Source organism: Eurosta solidaginis, chromosome 5 (genome assembly GCF_040869045.1).
Source record: "Eurosta solidaginis isolate ZX-2024a chromosome 5, ASM4086904v1, whole genome shotgun sequence".
Taxonomy (NCBI): Eukaryota; Metazoa; Arthropoda; class Insecta; order Diptera; family Tephritidae; genus Eurosta; species Eurosta solidaginis.
Window position 1 is genome coordinate 125651598 of NC_090323.1, and position 19628 is coordinate 125671225.

The window sequence follows — 19628 nt, forward strand, 5'->3', positions numbered from 1 at the left end:
TTTATACGCAGTTAAGAGGGCTTCCAATGGGATCTCCGGCATCACCGATAGTAGCCGACATCATAATGGAAGAAATATTGAAGAAAGTGACAAACACGAGACTACTTAGTAAGTACGTAGATGATGTGTTTGCAATAGTAAGGGAGGACGAACTAGAGAAAACAATGAAAACCCTAAACACATATCATAAAGATATACAATTTACCATGGAGCTGGAGACTGGAAATAGATTACCCTTCTTGGATTGTCTCGTATGTAAGAGAGGTAACCAAATAAAAGTAGATTGGTACCAAAAGCCCACATCATCAGGACGGATAATGAGCTACAAATCCAAACATCCGAGAAGCATGATTATAAATACAGCCAAAAACTTTATTGGGAAGGTGTTGGACACGAGTGATGCAGTGTTCCACCCTGAAAACAAAAGAAAAATAGCAAATATACTAAAAATGAATGACTTCCCTCATGGAATTATACGGAGGATGATAAAAGCTTACAGTGAAATAAAAATACCCAAAAACGGAGAAAAAACAACTACAAAGTACAAATCGATGTTATATATACCAGGCTTCTCCGACAGATTAAAAGGTTCCGACATATATGACAAGGAAAACATCAAAATTGCACATAAACCAGCCTATACGACGAATATTTTCTACAACAACATGAAAAGTAAAGTAGCATTATTAGACAAAAACAACATTGTATACAAAATTACATGCGCTGGAAATGAAAACGATAAATGTAACAAAGAGTATGTAGGTACAACTAAGAATAAATTGAAAACGAGGATATCAGGCCACCGATTTGATATAAAATGCAGAGCAGCTACTAACATGCAAAAAACTGCACTTACGGCCCACTGTACAGAGAGCGGCCATTAACCAGATTTCGAAGCAGTGAGCATACTTCAAACAGAGCAAAATTACAAAAAACGCTTCACTTTAGAAATGCTCCACATAACAAACACACCAATAAACAAGAGACTTAACTATAAAATAGATACCGACGGCTGCTCACATATCTACAGACACTTGCTAGAATCGTGGAAAATTAGTTCAAAGCTACATGGCGAACCGAACGGACGCAGATTAGCAAAATAAAAATATAAATGTTAGTATGTATATAAATATGAATATGATTATATACATAGGATGGTTTATTTATTTATTATTGTTAGTTATTACAAACTAAGCTGAATTTTTTATTATTGTTGTAGCCCCCTGATGAAGATCTCCGAAGGTGATCGAAATATATTGGGAAATTAAAAAATCAAATCGTTTTATTACTTTTGACCTAGAGCCGGCAAAATAAAAATTTTACATTTAAACGTATAAAGGTCGCTAAAATCAAATATTAATTGGAACTTCGGAAGGCACGCCGTGAACAAAAGAAACCAACAAGACGGTTTATGCAAAATTAAAAAACACCTACAACAACAAGACAAAACAAGCTATCAACAAGTATAAATCAGAATCCATCCAGATGACAAAGTTGCAGTCCAACATAAGGTGTTTATTAAAATGTAGGGAAGCTAAAATTATACCTAAGTTTTTACAAAACACAACAAAACTAAATTACATATTTACCATTAACAATCACATACCTAAATATATAAAACACATATTGGACAAACACATAAGATTATTTGACAGTAAAATACTAAATACTTTAATTCAATTCAAACACGATATTTTAAAAGTGAAAACAAAAAAACTTACTTATACTAAGGCCACTTTAAGCCAAAATATGAAAGAGGATGATCTGAAAGCTTTTTTCGAGAGTGAACAACAACTCGCACTCACACGTACCAGCATCTGCAAAAACACGCAACAAGCAAAGCTCGAAAAATTGAGAAGCGCACGAAAGAACGAAACACTCGAAAACAGCAACAACAAACATTGGTTGGTAAACCAAACAAAGACAGATTTTCCACCTGATGTTGAGGCGCTTCTTGCAAAAGGTCCAAAGTTTGCTCTACCGGTTGCAAAAAACACTTTCCCTCTATTCAAGTGTATAGCGGATGGAGAAGAACTAATACAGAGCGTGGAAAATAAAGAGGATCAAGAGTCTGCGAGAACAAAACTATCGTTGCTGATAAAAGAAACAGTAACAAAACATAAAACTAACACAGCTGATATTGCCATTAACGATACAGTGGGACGAACCCAAAAATTTCTAAACCAAAACAAAAATATAGTTATTTTAAATGCAGATAAGGGAAACGTGACTGTTGCAATGGAAAAAAGTGACTACATGGCAAAGATGAATAATATATTATCCGATGTGTCAACATATAGAATATTACGACAAGACCCAACGTTGCGTTTACAAACGAAAAACAATCAATTAGTAGATAAATTAGAGAAACTAGGTATCATTACAAAAAGAGAAAGATCACAAATGACAACCCATACCGATCTACCACCACGAATATATGGTGCGCCAAAAGTACACAAAGATAATATACCTTTAAGACCAATTTGTTCAATGATTAATTCTCCGTCCTATAATTTGTGTAAATACTTGACCAACGTTTTAAAAAATCTGACTTCCGAATCAAAATTTAATGTTAAAAGTGCAATAGAGTTCAAAAATAAGATAAACAACTCCTGTATATGTGATGATGAACGTCTTGTGTCGTTTGATGTAGTGTCATTGTTTCCAAGCGTACCAACGGATTTAGCTATAGGGACTATAATGACAAAGTGGGACGACATAAAACAATACACAGATATACCAAAAAAGCTCTTTATGGAAATATTGACCTTTTGCATCACAGAGAATAGATATTTTAAGTATGAAGAAATTATTTATACGCAGTTAAGAGGGCTTCCAATGGGATCTCCGGCATCACCGATAGTAGCCGACATCATAATGGAAGAAATATTGAAGAAAGTGACAAACACGAGACTACTTAGTAAGTACGTAGATGATGTGTTCGCAATAGTAAGGGAGGACGAACTAGAGAAAACAATGAAAACCCTAAACACATATCATAAAGATATACAATTTACCATGGAGCTGGAGACTGGAAACAGATTACCCTTCTTGGATTGTCTCGTATGTAAGAGAGGTAACCAAATAAAAGTAGATTGGTACCAAAAGCCCACATCATCAGGACGGATAATGAGCTACAAATCCAAACATCCGAGAAGCATGATTATAAATACAGCCAAAAACTTTATTGGGAAGGTGTTGGACACGAGTGATGCAGTGTTCCACCCTGAAAACAAAAGAAAAATAGCAAATATACTAAAAATGAATGACTTCCCTCATGGAATTATACGGAGGATGATAAAAGCTTAGTGAAATAAAAATACCCAAAAACGGAGAAAAAACAACTACAAAGTACAAATCGATGTTATATATACCAGGCTTCTCCGACAAATTAAAAGGTTCCGACATATATGACAAGGAAAACATCATAATTGCATATAAACCAGCCTATACGACGAATATTTTCTACAACAACATGAAAAGTAAAGTAGCATTATTAGACAAAAACAACATTGTATACAAAATTACATGCGCTTGGAATGAAAACGATAAATGTAACAAAGAGTATGTAGGTACAACTAAGAATAAATTGAAAACGAGGATATCAGGCCACCGATCTGATATAAAATGCAGAGCAGCTACTAACATGCAAAAAACTGCACTTGCGGCCCACTGTGCAGAGAGCGGCCATCAACCAGATTTCGAAGCAGTGAGCATACTTCAAACAGAGCAAAATTACAAAAAACGCTTCACTTTAGAAATGCTCCACATAACAAACACACCAATAAATAAGAGACTTAACTATAAAATAGATACCGACGGCTGCTCACATATCTACAGACACTTGCTAGAATCGTGGAAAATTAGTTCAAAGCTACATGGCGAACCGAACGGACGCAGATTAGCAAAATAAAAATATAAATGTATGTATGTATATAAATATGAATATGATTATATACATAGGATGGTTTATTTATTTATTATTGTTAGTTATTACAAACTAAGCTGAATTTTTTATTATTGTTGTAGCCCCCTGATGAAGATCTCCGAAGGTGATCGAAATATATTGGGAAATTAAAAAATCAAATCGTTTTATTACTTTTGACCTAGAGCCGGCAAAATAAAAACTTTACATTTAAACGTATAAAGGTCGCTAAAATCAAATATTAAGTTATCAAAAATATCTTTTAAAAAAATAAAGTTTAAATATATTAATCAAAATTAAATAGAAAATTATTATTTTCTATAAGGCAAGCACTGCAAGAAAAGCCTTAGACAGTTTATCAGAAGCACGCTCAGGACAAAAGTAGCGTATATTAAAGTTTGTTTTTATTAGCTTAACGTCGTATTCTGTTATTGGGCCCGCATAATAAGCGCGATGAAAACGTTTTTTGCAAAAGTCATTACAACGCACTGCAACAGCTTCACTCCTTCCAAAGGCTTTATCGCAATTTCCACAATAATCATCCATACTTGGATTATTAATTCACAATTATAAAATTAAAAATAAATTAAAAAAAATAAAATCAAGGCAAGCAAGTGAAAACACGTCTGAATACGTCAAGCGCAAATGTCAAAACAAAATTTTTTCTTTAATACCTTTCATTTGATACCCATGTCATACAAACACATTCCAGGGTTACCCTAGATTTATTTTCCTACATAGTGTTTTTCCCTTATTTGACAAACGATGGAGGAAAATCGTTCCAAAAAACCCCTTGGTCTACAATTTGCTCGATATTTCCCAAACGTATGTGATATGGAATTAGAAACCACTTATAAACCATTTACGAAACCAACGCAGCTATAATTATACTCAGATGAGCAGAGCTCACAGATTATATTAATTTTGTTCGTATAACGGTTTTCTGCAACGGTATAAACTAATCGAGATCAATGTAGACTTCCATATATCAAAATTAAATATACATTCTTGGCATACGGCTCATAATTTCAACATTATAGGGGTCTTATATGAGTATTTTATGATTACAGGTTTAGTTTTTTCTCGAGGCACATATTTCGAACTCTTATGGACTCATAATTAAGAGCGCTTCGAAAACTTTTCAGGGATGATTTAAAAAAAATATTATAAAAAAATGCGTTCAAATTTAACCATATTTTCATATTTAACAAAGATATTCAAATAAAACGAATTGATAGCTGAAGAAAGATAGCAAAGGCAAGTTGCTCCACTTTTTAGTATTACCATTTGTATGTATCCATGAAAAAGGCAATTTTGTCTCCAAAGCTCTCAGTTGAGTATTTACTGTTCGGTTACACCCGAACTTAGCCTTCCTTACTTGTTTTGTTTACGAATGTATATATGCAAAGATAGCTTGAGGAAAATTTAAAATCAGTTCTGTTTCCAACAAGATACGAATTTAAAAGATTAATTAAGGAGTTCCAAACAAAAACGTAGTAAGTGACTCCTAACAAGTTTCTAGATAAATGAGAAGAGCTTCCCAATCTTAAAAGGAGCCCATTTTCAAATGAAACTTACGATATTATAGCAGCCTAAAAATCACGCTTTTTTGAACGACTAGTTATGGCAGTGATTGGCTTTGGTGCATTTTGGTCTGAACAGCTATTTTTAGAACAGATGGCTTGGACCATCATTTCAGAATATTAGTACTCCAATATGAAGTACATGGCCCAGCTCTAGCTTTGCTTGGGAGTAGCGCATTAAGTAATTTTTTGGGTTTTTTTGGAAAGTTCTCGCCCGTAGGCGTTCCATGAACTCTCCCGACTTTTGAGCTGTCGCGTCTTCTTTCCTTTCGACCTTTTTCTGCTTCAGTGGCGCTTGTGACTTTACTCGCTTGTTATTCCCAACTGCCCTAACAGAACTTCCTTGGATAAGGTAGTTGGTTTGGCCACTTGATTTTCCATTGTCAAATTCTTGCTCGGCCTCCCTCCTGGGGGTGATAAACTTCTATTCTTAGCCGTATCATTGGCAATCATTTCCTTCTTTAACCTTTACCTCCAGCGCGAATTTGATGTACAATGCCTTGACCCTGGATGATAAGCTCTTAATTTCTAGTATATTATTACGACCTTTAAAAAACTCAAAGAGACCATCAATCGATCTCTCCAATTTGGCCATCTTATTTTCTGAGGTCTGAGGATTTAAAAGATTTTCCGCTGCATTTTCAATGAAGTCACTTAATGAAGGAGTGCCTGTTTTCCTACTCCTGTCTTGCCTTTGGAGTAACAGCAGGGTACGCTGCCAATGACTTCCGCTCCTTTCGATTTTGTCCCCGTGTTCGACGAGGGCCAGGTCCTTCTGTAGAATGAAGTAGCTTTCGCCCTATAAATGGGTTGAATTTTTTTGCATAGATATAAAACTATATACATATGTAAGGTAGTACCATATAGCCCGTGATTGTTATGACATCTGTTCATTGTACTATGAAAGATTTTATTATCTTAATGTACTAATAATTAAATTGTTAAATAAATGAAATCTCGGGACTTAAATCCTCTTTAGAACTCACCTGTATACCGTTGCATGTACTTCATGTCTATACTTTTCTGCTGAGAAAGGATAGAACATAAGGCTACCATTTGACAGAGTAAACACCATGTCTTGTTGTGGAGGTATTGGGGTCCATTCCACCTATAAAAGAGAAAAGTGATAAATTAAACATTTTTATAACTACATAAAATATTAAAATACCTTTAATAAATTTACAGAATGCGAAGTCTGTGACGAACACTGGCAGAGAGAGTAAGAAGGAGGAGATATCCCAAAGGGCTACAGAACTTTTCCTAATATCTTCGAGCGATGCAAAAGAAAGACACGGCTCCACCCATGCACCGAAAAATATTACTAAAGTTTAAGGCAACCAAAGTTGGTTACAGGTAGATGACAAATGATGGAGTTGATGCTCGAAGCTTTCGACGGACCAGGCTGTGGTCGGCTGTGGCAACAAGAAATATCTGGATTTCTTAACGAAAGCGATTTGCGACCAGGAACTTAGTTGAAGGTTATCCCTCGCTCTAAATTACCGCTTCATGCAGCGGATACAGTGGGGATGCCGCCTTTAGTAATAACTGCTGAATCCATTCACTGCTGAAGCTTATTGGGAAGCAAAACAATAAGGTTATCCCTGGCTCTAGCTAACCGCTTTAGCCAGCGGTTTCAGTGGGATGCCGCCTTCGGTAATAGCTGTGGAATGGAAAGCCTAGTAGGAGGCAAAATAATAAACTAGAGATCAATAGGCGGCAGGTGGTCTCGAGTACCGCCTCTAGAACAAGGCCAGGCAGCGACCTATTTATCAGAATTGATTAAACGTACCTGCAAGTCATATCAAGGAATAATGGCGTCCTTAAGTTCTAGCTGGGCTCCGTTAACGTATTTGCGTATGATGACAGGTCCAGTGATTCACGGGAATGGCGGTGGTGGAAATTAATTGGCTTATTAGGTCGCTCGCATGGTTAGAACCAATGCCGAAAACCAGCCTTTACCCCCGTCTCGCTACGTATATCAGCTAGTCAAAGCACAATCATCCGGTCAGGTTATGTTGACCTAAAAATAATTAAGATCTATATTCCTCGTGCCACCTGCCGTCCAAGAGGCTGTCGCCCTGATATCAGCGCGCTACGTAGTGGCGAAAACTGTATTATTCTTGGCGGTTCCAACGCACACCACGACCTCTGGCATTAAAGTCAACAAATTAACTGTGACAGATACTTCCACCATCAGCACAGGGCTCATAAACTTCGTCGAATGGCAAGCGATGCTCACTTGAGCATCTTACGATACTACTTTAAATACAGCGACCAGCTAGTTTTATGACATCTGAAAAGCATACTTCTATTAAAAAAGCTAACTGGGAGACTATACAACCTTATGTTAGGTTAAACTGGCCGGTCCATGAGGACCTCAAATAGACTGAATGAGTCCGTAATGTTACCAGAAGTTTGTTTTAACGACCAAACAGACCCTATCAAAATCCAGGACCTATGTTATAAAATAATTCCGTCCTCTTGGCAAATACTAGAAGCTTTCTAGGACTTAAACCACATGCTGCTTCTAGATTTGACAGCTGTATTACTCCTAATAGCTGGAGTCCTAGCCAGGCAAGCGCAGGGCATGAGCACAAAACGTGCCCGATCCTTTCTTCCTCCAACCCGCACTTCTTACATCTGCAATCACTGACCAAGGTTAATTTAAAGGCATGTGACGCCAGAAGGCAGAGTCCATTCAGAATACCCGTCATGAGTCTGCAGTCCTCTCTTTTTAATGATAGAAGCAACTTTGTTAGTCTAAGGTTGTAGGACCTACACATAATCTTCGGACCTTTACAGCCCCGCGCTTGAGCCACGCCTTTCCCGCTTGGTCGATCATATGTACCTCTCGCCTTCTTTTAATATCGCCCAGTCTAATTGGGACGTCTATGGCGCAAGCTTCAAGGGATGCGCCCTTTTTAGCTAGTTCATCCGTTTTTTCATCCCATCTATTCCCATATGCCCTGGGACCCAATATAGATGTATGCTTCTCCCTGTCCCGATTCTTACACTCTAACACTCATATGTAGAGACGTTATGCTATGCGAGATTATTGCCTTAATTGCTGCTTGACTGTCAATCAAACAAAATATATATATAAATGTAAGGCGCGGTAACCTCCGAAGAGATTTAAGGCCGAGCTTCTCTTGCAATTTACGTCGTGCTCCTCTTGATTCTCCCTGCAAATTGGCCGCACGGGACCTACATGTTTTATGCCGACTCCGAACGGCATCTGCAAGGTAGATGAGTTTTCACTGAGAGCTTTCATGGCAAAAATATACTCGAAGCGCTTGCCAGACACTGCCGAGGGGCGACCCAGCTTAGAAAAATTTTCTTCTAATTGAAAAACCTTATTTCTAAAATTTTGATGTTGCTTTTCCCGGGGTGTCAACCCAGGGCATACGGTGTGGTAGGCGGAGTACGCTACCATCACACCACGGTGGCCGCCGACTGTCAATCAGTGTTGCCATTTTTTTCTCCGTTTAGCTTGAAAAATTGCGATTTAGCTTTAACCTTTTTTTTAGCTTTTTCAGAATTTTTTTTTAGCTCTTTTTGCTTTTTTCAAAGTTTTACAAAAACCTAGGTAAACAGTTTGGCATGCCTTTACAAAAAAGCACATAGCAACTGTAGGAAATCCGCCGATAATACCTTTTAAAGGTGCTAGTACTACTATCGCCATGAAACGAGCACAACTAGCTAATGCGCTTTACGTAGCTTCACACACAGATGTTCGTTCTGTAGATCATTTATCAATAATTCAAAGAAACGCCTTCTACGATAGAGCAATAGCAACAGAAATAAAATTGGCTCGATACAAGTGCAGTGCTTTAATTAGAAATGTGATGTGTCTAAATTTTAAAAAGCGGTTAATATCCGAGATAGATAACAATCCATTTAGCTTAATTATAGACGAGTCCACAGACATAAGCATTAATAAGTACCTCGGAATAGTAATAAGATATTATAGTTGCTATAGTAAATCAATTGTTAACACAGTTCTTAAAGTATCAGCTATTGAGGATTGAACGGCAAAGGGATTGACTGCTTCAGTTTTAAGAACATTGAATGAATGCAATGCTATATGCTGCCATAAACGAAGGACTTAGCGATCTCAAGTATCTGCTCTCAATCCTCTGTTCATTTGTAACATTTCACTCAGACACTTTTCATCCGGGGTCTTCTCCTTTAACGCCGTTATTGGTTCCTATGCGCAATTTGCATTACTCCTATGAAGGCTTTTTAAAATCCAAAGTTAATGATACACATTCCCAAAAATTTATACGAGAAAACTGCCGTAGTTTCATTATAAAATTAATAGATCAACTACGGCAACGTCTGCCTAATTATATAGAAACTTTAGAAGATATACATTTTTCTCTATTGAAAAGGCATTCGATAGATTCACACAATAAAAATGTAGATATTCAAATGATGAAATAAATAACATTGAAATGCAGTGGAAAAAATGGACTAAGGAAAGAAAATAAGTGCTGCCATGATTTTATAATAACAAGCGATCTCATTGAACTATGAACAAATCAAATATGTATCATCATCAGATGATGATATCGAAATATTTTAAGACTATGTACATTTTTACCTTTTATATGGATATCCTGTTGCAAGCAGTGTAATAGTTGTAGCAGTAGTAGAGGAGTGGTCAAATGAGTGACTTAACATTTTATTTATAAAACACAGATTACATCTGTAAATTATTTTATTTATTTGTTATGAAATCGGGGTACAAATTAATTTTAATTTTTTGCTAGATAGTATAGGAAATGTTTATACGATAACACACACTAGCTTTTATATGTACATATATACTGCAAGCAGTGAAATAGTTGTAGTAGTAGTAGACGAGGGGTCAAATGATTAACTTTAAAAAATTGTATAAAACACAGATTTCATCTGTAAATTATATTTGGAGTAAACTATTAATTAAAATTTTTTACTAGATGTATAATATGTTTACAATGTTAAGATTTTTATGAAAAACTGAATAAAATGCTTGACAAGTTGCCTTAAAATTTTAGCTTTTTTTAGCTATTTTTTTGTCCATTTAGCTTCTTTTCTGAAAAAGTTCTGGCAACACTGCTGTCAATATAAAAGTTAAGACGGTTGCAGTTTAAGCTATTCTCTCCAGTGTTTCTACTGCTTTGGTTACGGCTAATATTTCAGCTTGGAAAACGCGTCGTCCGTCATTTGAGCACCCTTGCGCCAACCATCCACCTCTATTGTGGCCTTAAGATCTCCCTCGCAGCGCAGACAGGGTATCAGGTAGTCTGTTCGTCCTGTGATTGATGACGCTATACTACTATGGCCTATATAACCTTCACAAATCAATCTTTTTCTGCTCTCCCTATTTAGACGGTTAGTGAAGTTGAAACTCTTGGGCAAGTCATTTATAAATAATAAGAATAGGAGGGGCCACAGCGGGTACCCTGAGGTATACCTGATATAGCGTCTATCATAGTTCTTGATGTTGCAGCTACCATTTTAACTTGGAGTTTTCTTCCGGTAAGAAAGCTCTTGAAGAGGTCAAATAGCTTGCCGTTTACTCCGTTACACTCCAATTGTTTCAAATGCTTTGGAGAAGTCCGTGTACGCAACATCTATTCATTATTTTATGTCGTATATTTGATTGTAACATGATGTAGGCAGGGTGCATTTATTTTGATTTTTACCGATGGCCAAAAAGGCAAAACGTTCTCCAGAAAAAAATTTCGATTATGCAACAGGTAAGGAAGTCTAAGTTCGGGTGAAACGAATATTACATACCCAGCTGTACGCTTGAAATGATGCTGTTGTGTTTTGTGTGCTTAATAGTGTTACAATACATATACATATGGTTCTATTCTGAACTAATTTTTCTTCGAGTTATGGCTCTCGAAACATCGAAAATTGCTTAGGCGTAATAGAGGCGGTGCCAGGCCCATTTTTTTAAATTTGAAGTTTTTCTATTTATTGTTATAAATCCACTTGGGAAATGAAATACCATTGATATAAAGCTCTTTTTGCAAAGATATAGCTTATTATATTCGTCCACGACCCCTTTAAAAATCTTTTATATAAAAGTGGGCGTGGTCCTTAACCGATTTCCTTAATTTTTCTTCAATGCACTCCTTATAGTAAAGGCAACCTCTCTGCCTAATTTTGGTTTAACGATTTTTGATTTATGATTAATAATATTTGTAAAATTGATTTTATCACAAGTGGGCGGTGCCACGCCCATTTAATTTTTATTTTATTTTTTTTTTATTTTTATCAAAAGCTCAATATCAGTCCACACCTCAAATTTCAACATTCGAGGCGTACTATTTACTAAATAATCAGGTTTTTCGCGTTTTCCAGATAAGCTCGTGTACCAAATTTGGTGAAGATATCTCAATATTTCCTCAAGTTATCGTGTTAACGGACAGACGGACGGACGGGCGGACATGCCTCAATCAATTTTTTTTTCGATACTGATGTTTTTGATATATGGAAGTCTATATCTATCGCGATTCCTTTATACCTGTACAACCAACCGTTATCCAATCAAAGTTATAATACCCTGTGTACAAGTACAGCTGGGTATAAAAAGGAAGTCGAACACAAAAATTGCAAAGCGTCTGCCCAACAAGATGGGCAAATGTCATGAAGCGGTATCCACTTACATTGAACTTCAGCCAGCAATATTAGAAGCCTTCGAAGAGATAGCAGAAGGAAAAACGACAAAACGTCGACACAAGCTTCTCAGTTTCAAGCTGCTATTTCTAGCGTGCAATTCCAAACGTTGCTGTTGTTGTTGTAGCAATAATAGCCCCGAAGGCCTTGGGGAGTGTTATCAATATTGATATGCTTTGCGGATACAGATCCGGTACGTTCCGGTAACAAGCACGATAAAAGTACCAGCACGACCATCTCGGGAAACGATTTCTTATGACCACATGAAACCATCTAGGCCATACCGCCCTGACACCCTTTCGAGACATCAGGAGTTCGGGGTCGCCAGAGCCTCGGCTGTTAATGAAACAGGATTCGCCACGGGTAGGTGAGGTTGACAATTGGGTTGGATAAGCTATATAATGCGCTGGCAAACTCTTGAGAGAGTTGCGCTACACAAGAAACCATGCATCAGTAAACATCAATTAAATAGATGCAACGTTGATACTGAGAGCGTCGAAGATTATTATAGAATCGCATTCTATATTCCATTCTTTGATGCATTCATAACTCATATCAAAAGCCATTGCCTGAAACACCAAGTAATTCTCGAAAATTTCGGTGTTTTGTTCCCAAAAAATGAATACAACGCTGAAAAATGCAATAAACTGCATGAATTTTATGAAAGTGTTGTGAACTGTTCCAAAACCGAGTTTGCAATGGAAGTCAAAATGTGGAGAAGACGAGTCGATGGTCAGAATTTTAAATACGTGTTTGATGCACTTGAGGTGGGTACAATTTTGATGTTTGCCTACAAAATTTGTATGCTATATTTCTTATTTATCTTATTTTTTCAGATGGTGAATCCAAATGCTTTCGAAAATGTAAATAGGATATTGCGCATATTAGCCGTTCTACCAGCTTCGACAGCAACACCAGAACGCACATTTTCTGCCTCAAAAGGTTAAAATCATACTTGCAGAGTACAATCAGTCAAGAACGTTTGAATGGACTCGCTTCATTGAATATCCATATTGATACACCACTAACTGTAAACGAAATACTAGAAGATTTTTTCAAAAAACCTAGGCGATTGTTGGGAAATAGTTATGGGGAAAATTAGTTTCTGTATGCTGTATGTGTTTAAAGCTTGAATATACAGCCATATTTTACTGACAGATTTTGGCTACGAACCAATTTTCATATCATAAAAAAGGTACGAAACCCGAAACCCCCCGTAAATCCACCACTGAATGGAGCATATGATCAAACAACATACCCTGGGCCCGAGTCGTTCCATACGATCACGAATCGGCAACCATACGAAAGAAAATTACGTGATACGTCAAACGTATAAACAAAATGGGATATAACATAGCAAACGATACACGGATACACGATAGCAAACGGAACGTAATTTATTTTCAATTCACAATGAATTTTACGATCCACATTACTACACATTACTATTCTGCATTTCGATTACGTTCCCGTTCTACGATCCGCTTCAATCGAAGTTTGGTATTCTGCATTACGAAGGAATCGTAAAGAGAAGAGGAAGAGCAAATGATATTTCGAAATCAGCTGTTGGTACGGAATGTGTGAACATTGGAACAAAATAAATAAAAGAAAATTTGTAAAAAACACTGAAAAACGTTTATATTTTATTATCCACGCTATTTTGTACAAAACAAATCAATAGAATATATTGCCGCAGTGTTATATTTTTTTGAGTGAAGTGATTTCATAATTGTAAGTGTGTTTTTGTCGTTCTTTTGGCCAATTCCCTGCCGTGGCCCCCAAGTTTTGTTAAAACGGATTCCTGTACGAATATAGTTGACATTTTCTGAACGATGCTAATTTCATTGCACTGGCCTAGAATACTTTATAAAGGTTTATTTATTCTTTCCGCAAGGATTGTTAACGTTTTCGCTTCACCTTCCTCTACGCCGGCAGCTTGCTTTGGCATGTAACTGGACCCAACGAGCAGACACAAACTATAGCTGTCTATTATAATAGCCATTATTTATGGAGTTGGAAAGCAACGCATACGAAAATTGCCAGGCGAGAATTGAAAGGCAAATAGTGCGAGATTTGTGTAATCCATTTGAGATGAGTGACGAATTGTAAGAAATTGAACTTAAAAGTGGTAAAATTTAATGACTTAGATTCTTATTTAGGTTCAAAAAAAAAAACTTTCGACTTAACCAGGATGCTTTCAAGTATGTGTTAGATACTTTTGCGGGGCAAATACCTCCAAGGACTTCGACATCGACATGTTGTTTTTGACCTGGAAACATATAAAAAACAATCATCATCAAGCCTTCTACGTTTCTTAACAAGTTTTACTTACATTTTTGTTAAAATTCTGTTATAAATTAATAAAAAAACAAGTAAGGAAGGTTAAGTTCGGGTGTAACCGAACATTACATACTCAGTTGAGAGCTATGGTGACAACATAAGGGAAAATAACCATGTAGGAAAATGAACCGAGGGAAAACCTGGAATATGTTTGTATGACATGTGTATCAAATGAAAGGCATTAAAGAGTATTTTATGAGGGAGTGGGCCATAGTTCTATAGGTGGATGCCATTTAGGGATAAGCCATAAAGGTGGATCAGGGTTGACTCTAGAATGCGTTTGTACGATATGGGTATCAAATGAAAGGTGTTAATGAGAGTTTTAAAAGTGAGTGGTGGTAGTTGTATATGTGAAGGCATTTTCCAGATATCGACCAAAATGTGGACCAGGGTGACCCAGAACATCATCTGTTGGATACCGCTAATTTATTTATATATGTAGTACCTGCCAAGATTTTAAGGGTTTTTTATTTCGCCCTGCAGAACTTTTTTAATTTTCTTCTACTTAATATGGTAGGTGTCACAACCATTTTATAAAGTTTTTTCTAAAGTTATATTTCGCGTCAATAAAACAATCCAATTACCTTACCATGTTTCATCCCTTTTTTCGTATTTGGTATAAAATTATGGCATTTTTTTCATTTTTCGTAATTTTCGATATCGAAAAAGTGGGCGTGGTCATAGTCGGATTTCGTTCATTTTTCATACCAAGATAAAGTGAGTTCAAGTAAGCACGTGAACTAAGTTCATTAAAGATATGCCGATTTTTGCAAGACGACTGTGTATAAAAACTGGGCGTGGCATCAACCGATTTCGCCCATTTTCACAGAAAACAGTTAACGTTATAAAATCTATGCCCATACCAAATTTCAAAAGGATTGGTTAGTTTTTGTTCGAATTATGGCGTTAAAAGTATCCTAGACAAATTAAATGAAAAAGGGCGGAGCCACGCCCATTTTGAAATTTTCTTTTATTTTTGTATTTTGTTGCACCATATCATTACTGGAGTTGAATGTTGACATAATTTACTTATATACTGTAAAGATATTAAATTTTTTGTTAAAATTTTACTTTAAAAAAAATTTTTTTTTAGAAGTAGGCGTGGTCCTTCTCCGATTTTGCTAATTTTTATTGAGCGCACATATAGTAATAGCAGTAACGTTCCTGCCAAAGTTCATCATGATATCTTCAACGACTGCCAAATTACAGCTTGCAAAACTTCTAAATTACCTTCTTCTAAAAGTGGGCGGTGCCACGCCCATTGTCCAAAATTTTACTAATTTTCTATTCTGCGTCATAAGTTCAACTCATCTACCAAGTTTCGTCGCTTTGTCTGTCTTTTGTAATGAATTATCGCACTTTTTCGGTTTTTCGAAATTTTCGATATCGAAAAAGTGGGCGTGGTTATAGTCCGACATCGTTAATTTTAAATAGCGATCTGAGATAAGTGCTCAGGAATCTACGTACCAAATTTCATCAAGATACCTCAAAATTTACTCAAGTTATCGTGTTAACGGACGGACGGACGGACGGACGGACGGACATGGCTCAATCAAATTTTTTTTGATCCTGATTATTTTGATATATGGAAGTCTATATCTATCTCGATTCCTTTATATATGTACAACCAACCGTTATCCAATCAAACTTAATATACTCTGTGAGCTCTGCTCAACTGAGTATAATAAAAAGAAAATATTTTTCCGCCAACTAATTTACTAATTTGCAACTTAGAAAAACGGAACTACGATCGAAATGCAGAATACAAAAAATCGAACGATTCGAAGTTGGATCGAAAGAGATTGGAACACAGAATACCAAAATTGCCAAATCGAAAAAATTCCAATCCAAGTCGAAATGCAGAATAGGGCTGATTAAAAACAAACTAAATAGTTGCGATGGATCTAATTTTATTGTTTTGTTTGTAATAGCGAAGGCGATGTAAAGATAGTCCGAAGGCGGTTGAGAGTGCAGTAACCCTTTGGACTTATCGAACAAAGCGCAAGCATATCATTTATGTATTATTTATTTGTAACAAAAAAATATTGCAGTTACTTCAAAAGATTTCGCTTAACTTAAGAATTTTTTAGTTACTTTCTGGAGAAGTTAAATTTGAAGTAAGCCGATACCAAAGCGGATGCTTCGCCATGAATTATGCCAATATTTTCTTTTAGCTTGATTAAGCTTGTTTGAATTCGACTTTTGTTAATAATAAGAGTTTAAAATTTATTTTTATATTTTATTTATTCATCTATTTTAACAATTTTCTTTTATTTTCAATGAAATTTGTGTGTATACCATCGCCAGTTTGTGTTTGAATGAAAGTGGAACGTAACGTGTATGTTCAGTCACTCGTCAGGTATGTTGCGATCCAAAAGTACGATCGAAGTAGTACGTTCAAGTATGTCATAATCCGAAAATCATGTTTTTACGTGACGAGTTATAGATTTTACGATTTTGTCCCTTGCTTTAATTAACTATTGGTCTGTAGTTGAATACATCATTACGATCACCAAATTTATAGACTAGAACAACAGTGCATAGCTTCCATTGATTTAAAAAAAATTCCATCATTAAGGCACAATTCAAAGATAAGCAGTATAAAGGACAATGGCACTTTAGCACTTTAAAAAAAAATAATGGTGAGAAACCTTCGAAATCCGACTTTGGGCTAGAATTCAGCGGAGAAATTGTCGAAATGACATCCTCATCAGAAACCTGGAAAGTAGTTATTATAGGCAAATATGTAGATGAAACGACGGAGATGAATATTTTATTTGGGTTTCATAGGCAGTTTGGAAAAACTTAGCAAATAATTCGTAAGAGTCAACTGTGTTGACAGAAGTATCGCCATTGTAATGCAAGCTGGTGGGGAAACCATTTGTTTTACGTTTCGAGTAAAAGATTTTAGATTTAAGGTCATCTTCAATTTTATACATATAATTGCGAAACAAAAATCCATGGAGATAATCAAAATCCTTTCTTAAACGAAGAAAATGAATTTTTTAGAGAAAAATTGCAAAGTTTACAAACTGAAGAATTGCGTTTTTGTCGCTGTTCCTTTTTTATTCACTATTAGGTGCATACACTCTGTATGTTGTTTAATCCTAATTATGTGGAATTTTTTTGAGGCGCACTTTTGAAAGCTTAGTAACATTTGTTTGGACTTTTACAGTATTTGTTTCCAATACACATTGTTACTGTTATATCAATGTTATCATATGTATTTAATTAGAGAGACTTGCTAATATTGCTTTATACAATGGTTTTTGTTTTTGATATTAGAGAAAAATTGCAAAGTTTACAAACGGCGATGTATACTAGGACATGTTTCTGAATTTCACTTCTTCATCTGCTAGCTTCTCGGGAGCTGAGTATTGAAATCGAATGTCCAACATTCATACCAGTGTAAAGGCAGATGCCTTTAACTACTCAGCCATATGAATGCCCCACTGCTCGCTTTGCAATTGGTCTTTAAGAATTGCCTTTTTGTCGCGTTTCCTTTTTTATTCACTATTAGATGCATACACTCTGTATGTTGTTTAATCCTAATTTTGTGGAATGTTTTTCAGGCGCACTTTTGAAATCATAGTAACATTTGTTTTAATACTTCCACTGTTACTATTATTTTTTTATAATTATTTTATTTTCTATCTTTTAGTATTACACTGTGGAACAAATTCAGTTTAGCAAAAGTTAGGTCGAATCTGAGAATGAGGGATGAAAATAGAGGCTAAATTGGAAGACCCGTATCGCGGCGTTTGTTTATGTTAGTTCGAATTTTTTTAATCGACCTTCGAACTTTGTGGTCAAATACCGATTTTCAGCATATTGTTTGTATGGTTTTTTGGCTATAACTCGTCGACTAATTGATATTTTTTCAATCTGTTAAAGCCAAATTATTGCTAGAGATCTGTGTAATAATTAAAATTAAAAAAAAATGTATTTAGAAAATTTTTGTAGTGCTGCTTATAAAGCAAAATGTTGGAAATTTTTTTTCATGCTTTTTGAACATATTTTCTACAAAACTAATTCTTTTTTCTTTCTGTTTGATCTATATTATGCTTCTCAGTTTCTTCAATAAATTTCATTTGAAAAGAAAACAATCATAATACAAAACTTGCGTTTTCCAGCTTAATATTTATTTACTTCTCATTTCTTATGTACCAATTTTTCAGAAATTTTAAAAATACGGAAAAAATTTTGAAATGTTAGTTATGAAAAGTTTTAAGTAAAATGAAAGGTATAAAAATTAAATTAATTAGATTAATGATTTGGCCAGTCGCCGTTTAGCAGGCGGCTGTGGATCAACATCACTGCTCTCTCTAATATCTTAGTCATCGTCATCATCATCAGAAAGGTCAATAAATTCGTCCAACTGATATTCTGGAATTTCATCTTTGTCTTCCCCTCCTTCTTCTTTTTCCTCGTCTTCTTCTTTTTTGTTTCCAACCACCGCACAGCGATTTTTATTTATTTCGTACATGCGAACTAATATCAAAAATAAAGATTCAGTTAAGACTCGAAACTCAGCCAAAGCTGATGTCTTTTAATTTTCGCTCGGTGGTGATAAAATTCGCTATTAATTTTTTTGGAACTTAGTTTATTTTGTGAGTGATTTAAGTTAAGTGCACCGGTTTCACAAAAATAACAAAAACAACATTGTATAATATATATTGTATTAAAAATGTCGGAACCAAAATGTAAAATGGACCATTTTTGTAATGTTTGTGGACGTTTCATAGCAAGCGATGAAAAATGTGGCAATGCGAGTGATTGTTTTTTGGAAGCCTATAAACAATATTTATCGCAAGAGCTTATCACTGACGTAAACTATGCCCCTAGAAAAGTTTGCTTCAATTGCTGATCAAGTCTTATGCAATGGAAAAGTGAAAAGAAGAAGGCTATGCCTTTTGGTATACCAATGACCCACAGCCGCGTGCTAAACGGCTACTGGCGAAATCATTAATTTAATTTATTTAATTTGTTTACTCAAAACTTTTCAAAACTAACGTTTCAAAATTATATTTTTTTCCGTATTTTCATTATTTCTTTTTCAATAGGGGGACTCATATATCTTTATAAATGCCTTATAAAGTGTGTAAACT

The 19628-nt window shown here is 35.6% G+C and overlaps 2 protein-coding genes across 3 annotated transcripts in view; one reads left to right on the forward strand and one right to left on the reverse strand.

The window, feature by feature from the left end:
* Nucleotides 1-19628, reverse strand: part of Dscam4 (Down syndrome cell adhesion molecule 4) — a 2049237-nt gene that overhangs the window by 1635505 nt on the left and 394104 nt on the right. Inside the window, 1 exon segment of the mRNA XM_067787909.1 lies at nt 6495-6616. Coding sequence (XP_067644010.1) covers nt 6495-6616 — 122 coding nt within the window.
* On the forward strand, nt 892-4148 carry LOC137252355 (uncharacterized). Of its 2 annotated transcripts, XR_010953540.1 has the most exons (3): nt 892-1113; nt 1220-3923; nt 4030-4148. XR_010953540.1 is itself a non-coding variant. In XM_067787910.1 (2 exons), exon 2 carries the CDS (start codon nt 1486-1488, stop codon nt 3307-3309), a length of 1824 nt encoding a protein of 607 aa, XP_067644011.1. In that variant the 5' UTR covers nt 892-1113; nt 1220-1485; the 3' UTR covers nt 3310-4142. The 2 variants fall into 2 exon arrangements, 1 of the variants encoding a protein (XP_067644011.1); XM_067787910.1 differs by having other exon boundaries at nt 1220-4142.

What these genes read in the sequence shown, in the direction of transcription:
- LOC137252355 (XM_067787910.1), top strand. Translation starts at nt 1,486, where the DNA reads ATGACAAAGTTGCAGTCCAACATAAGGTGTTTATTAAAATGTAGGGAA.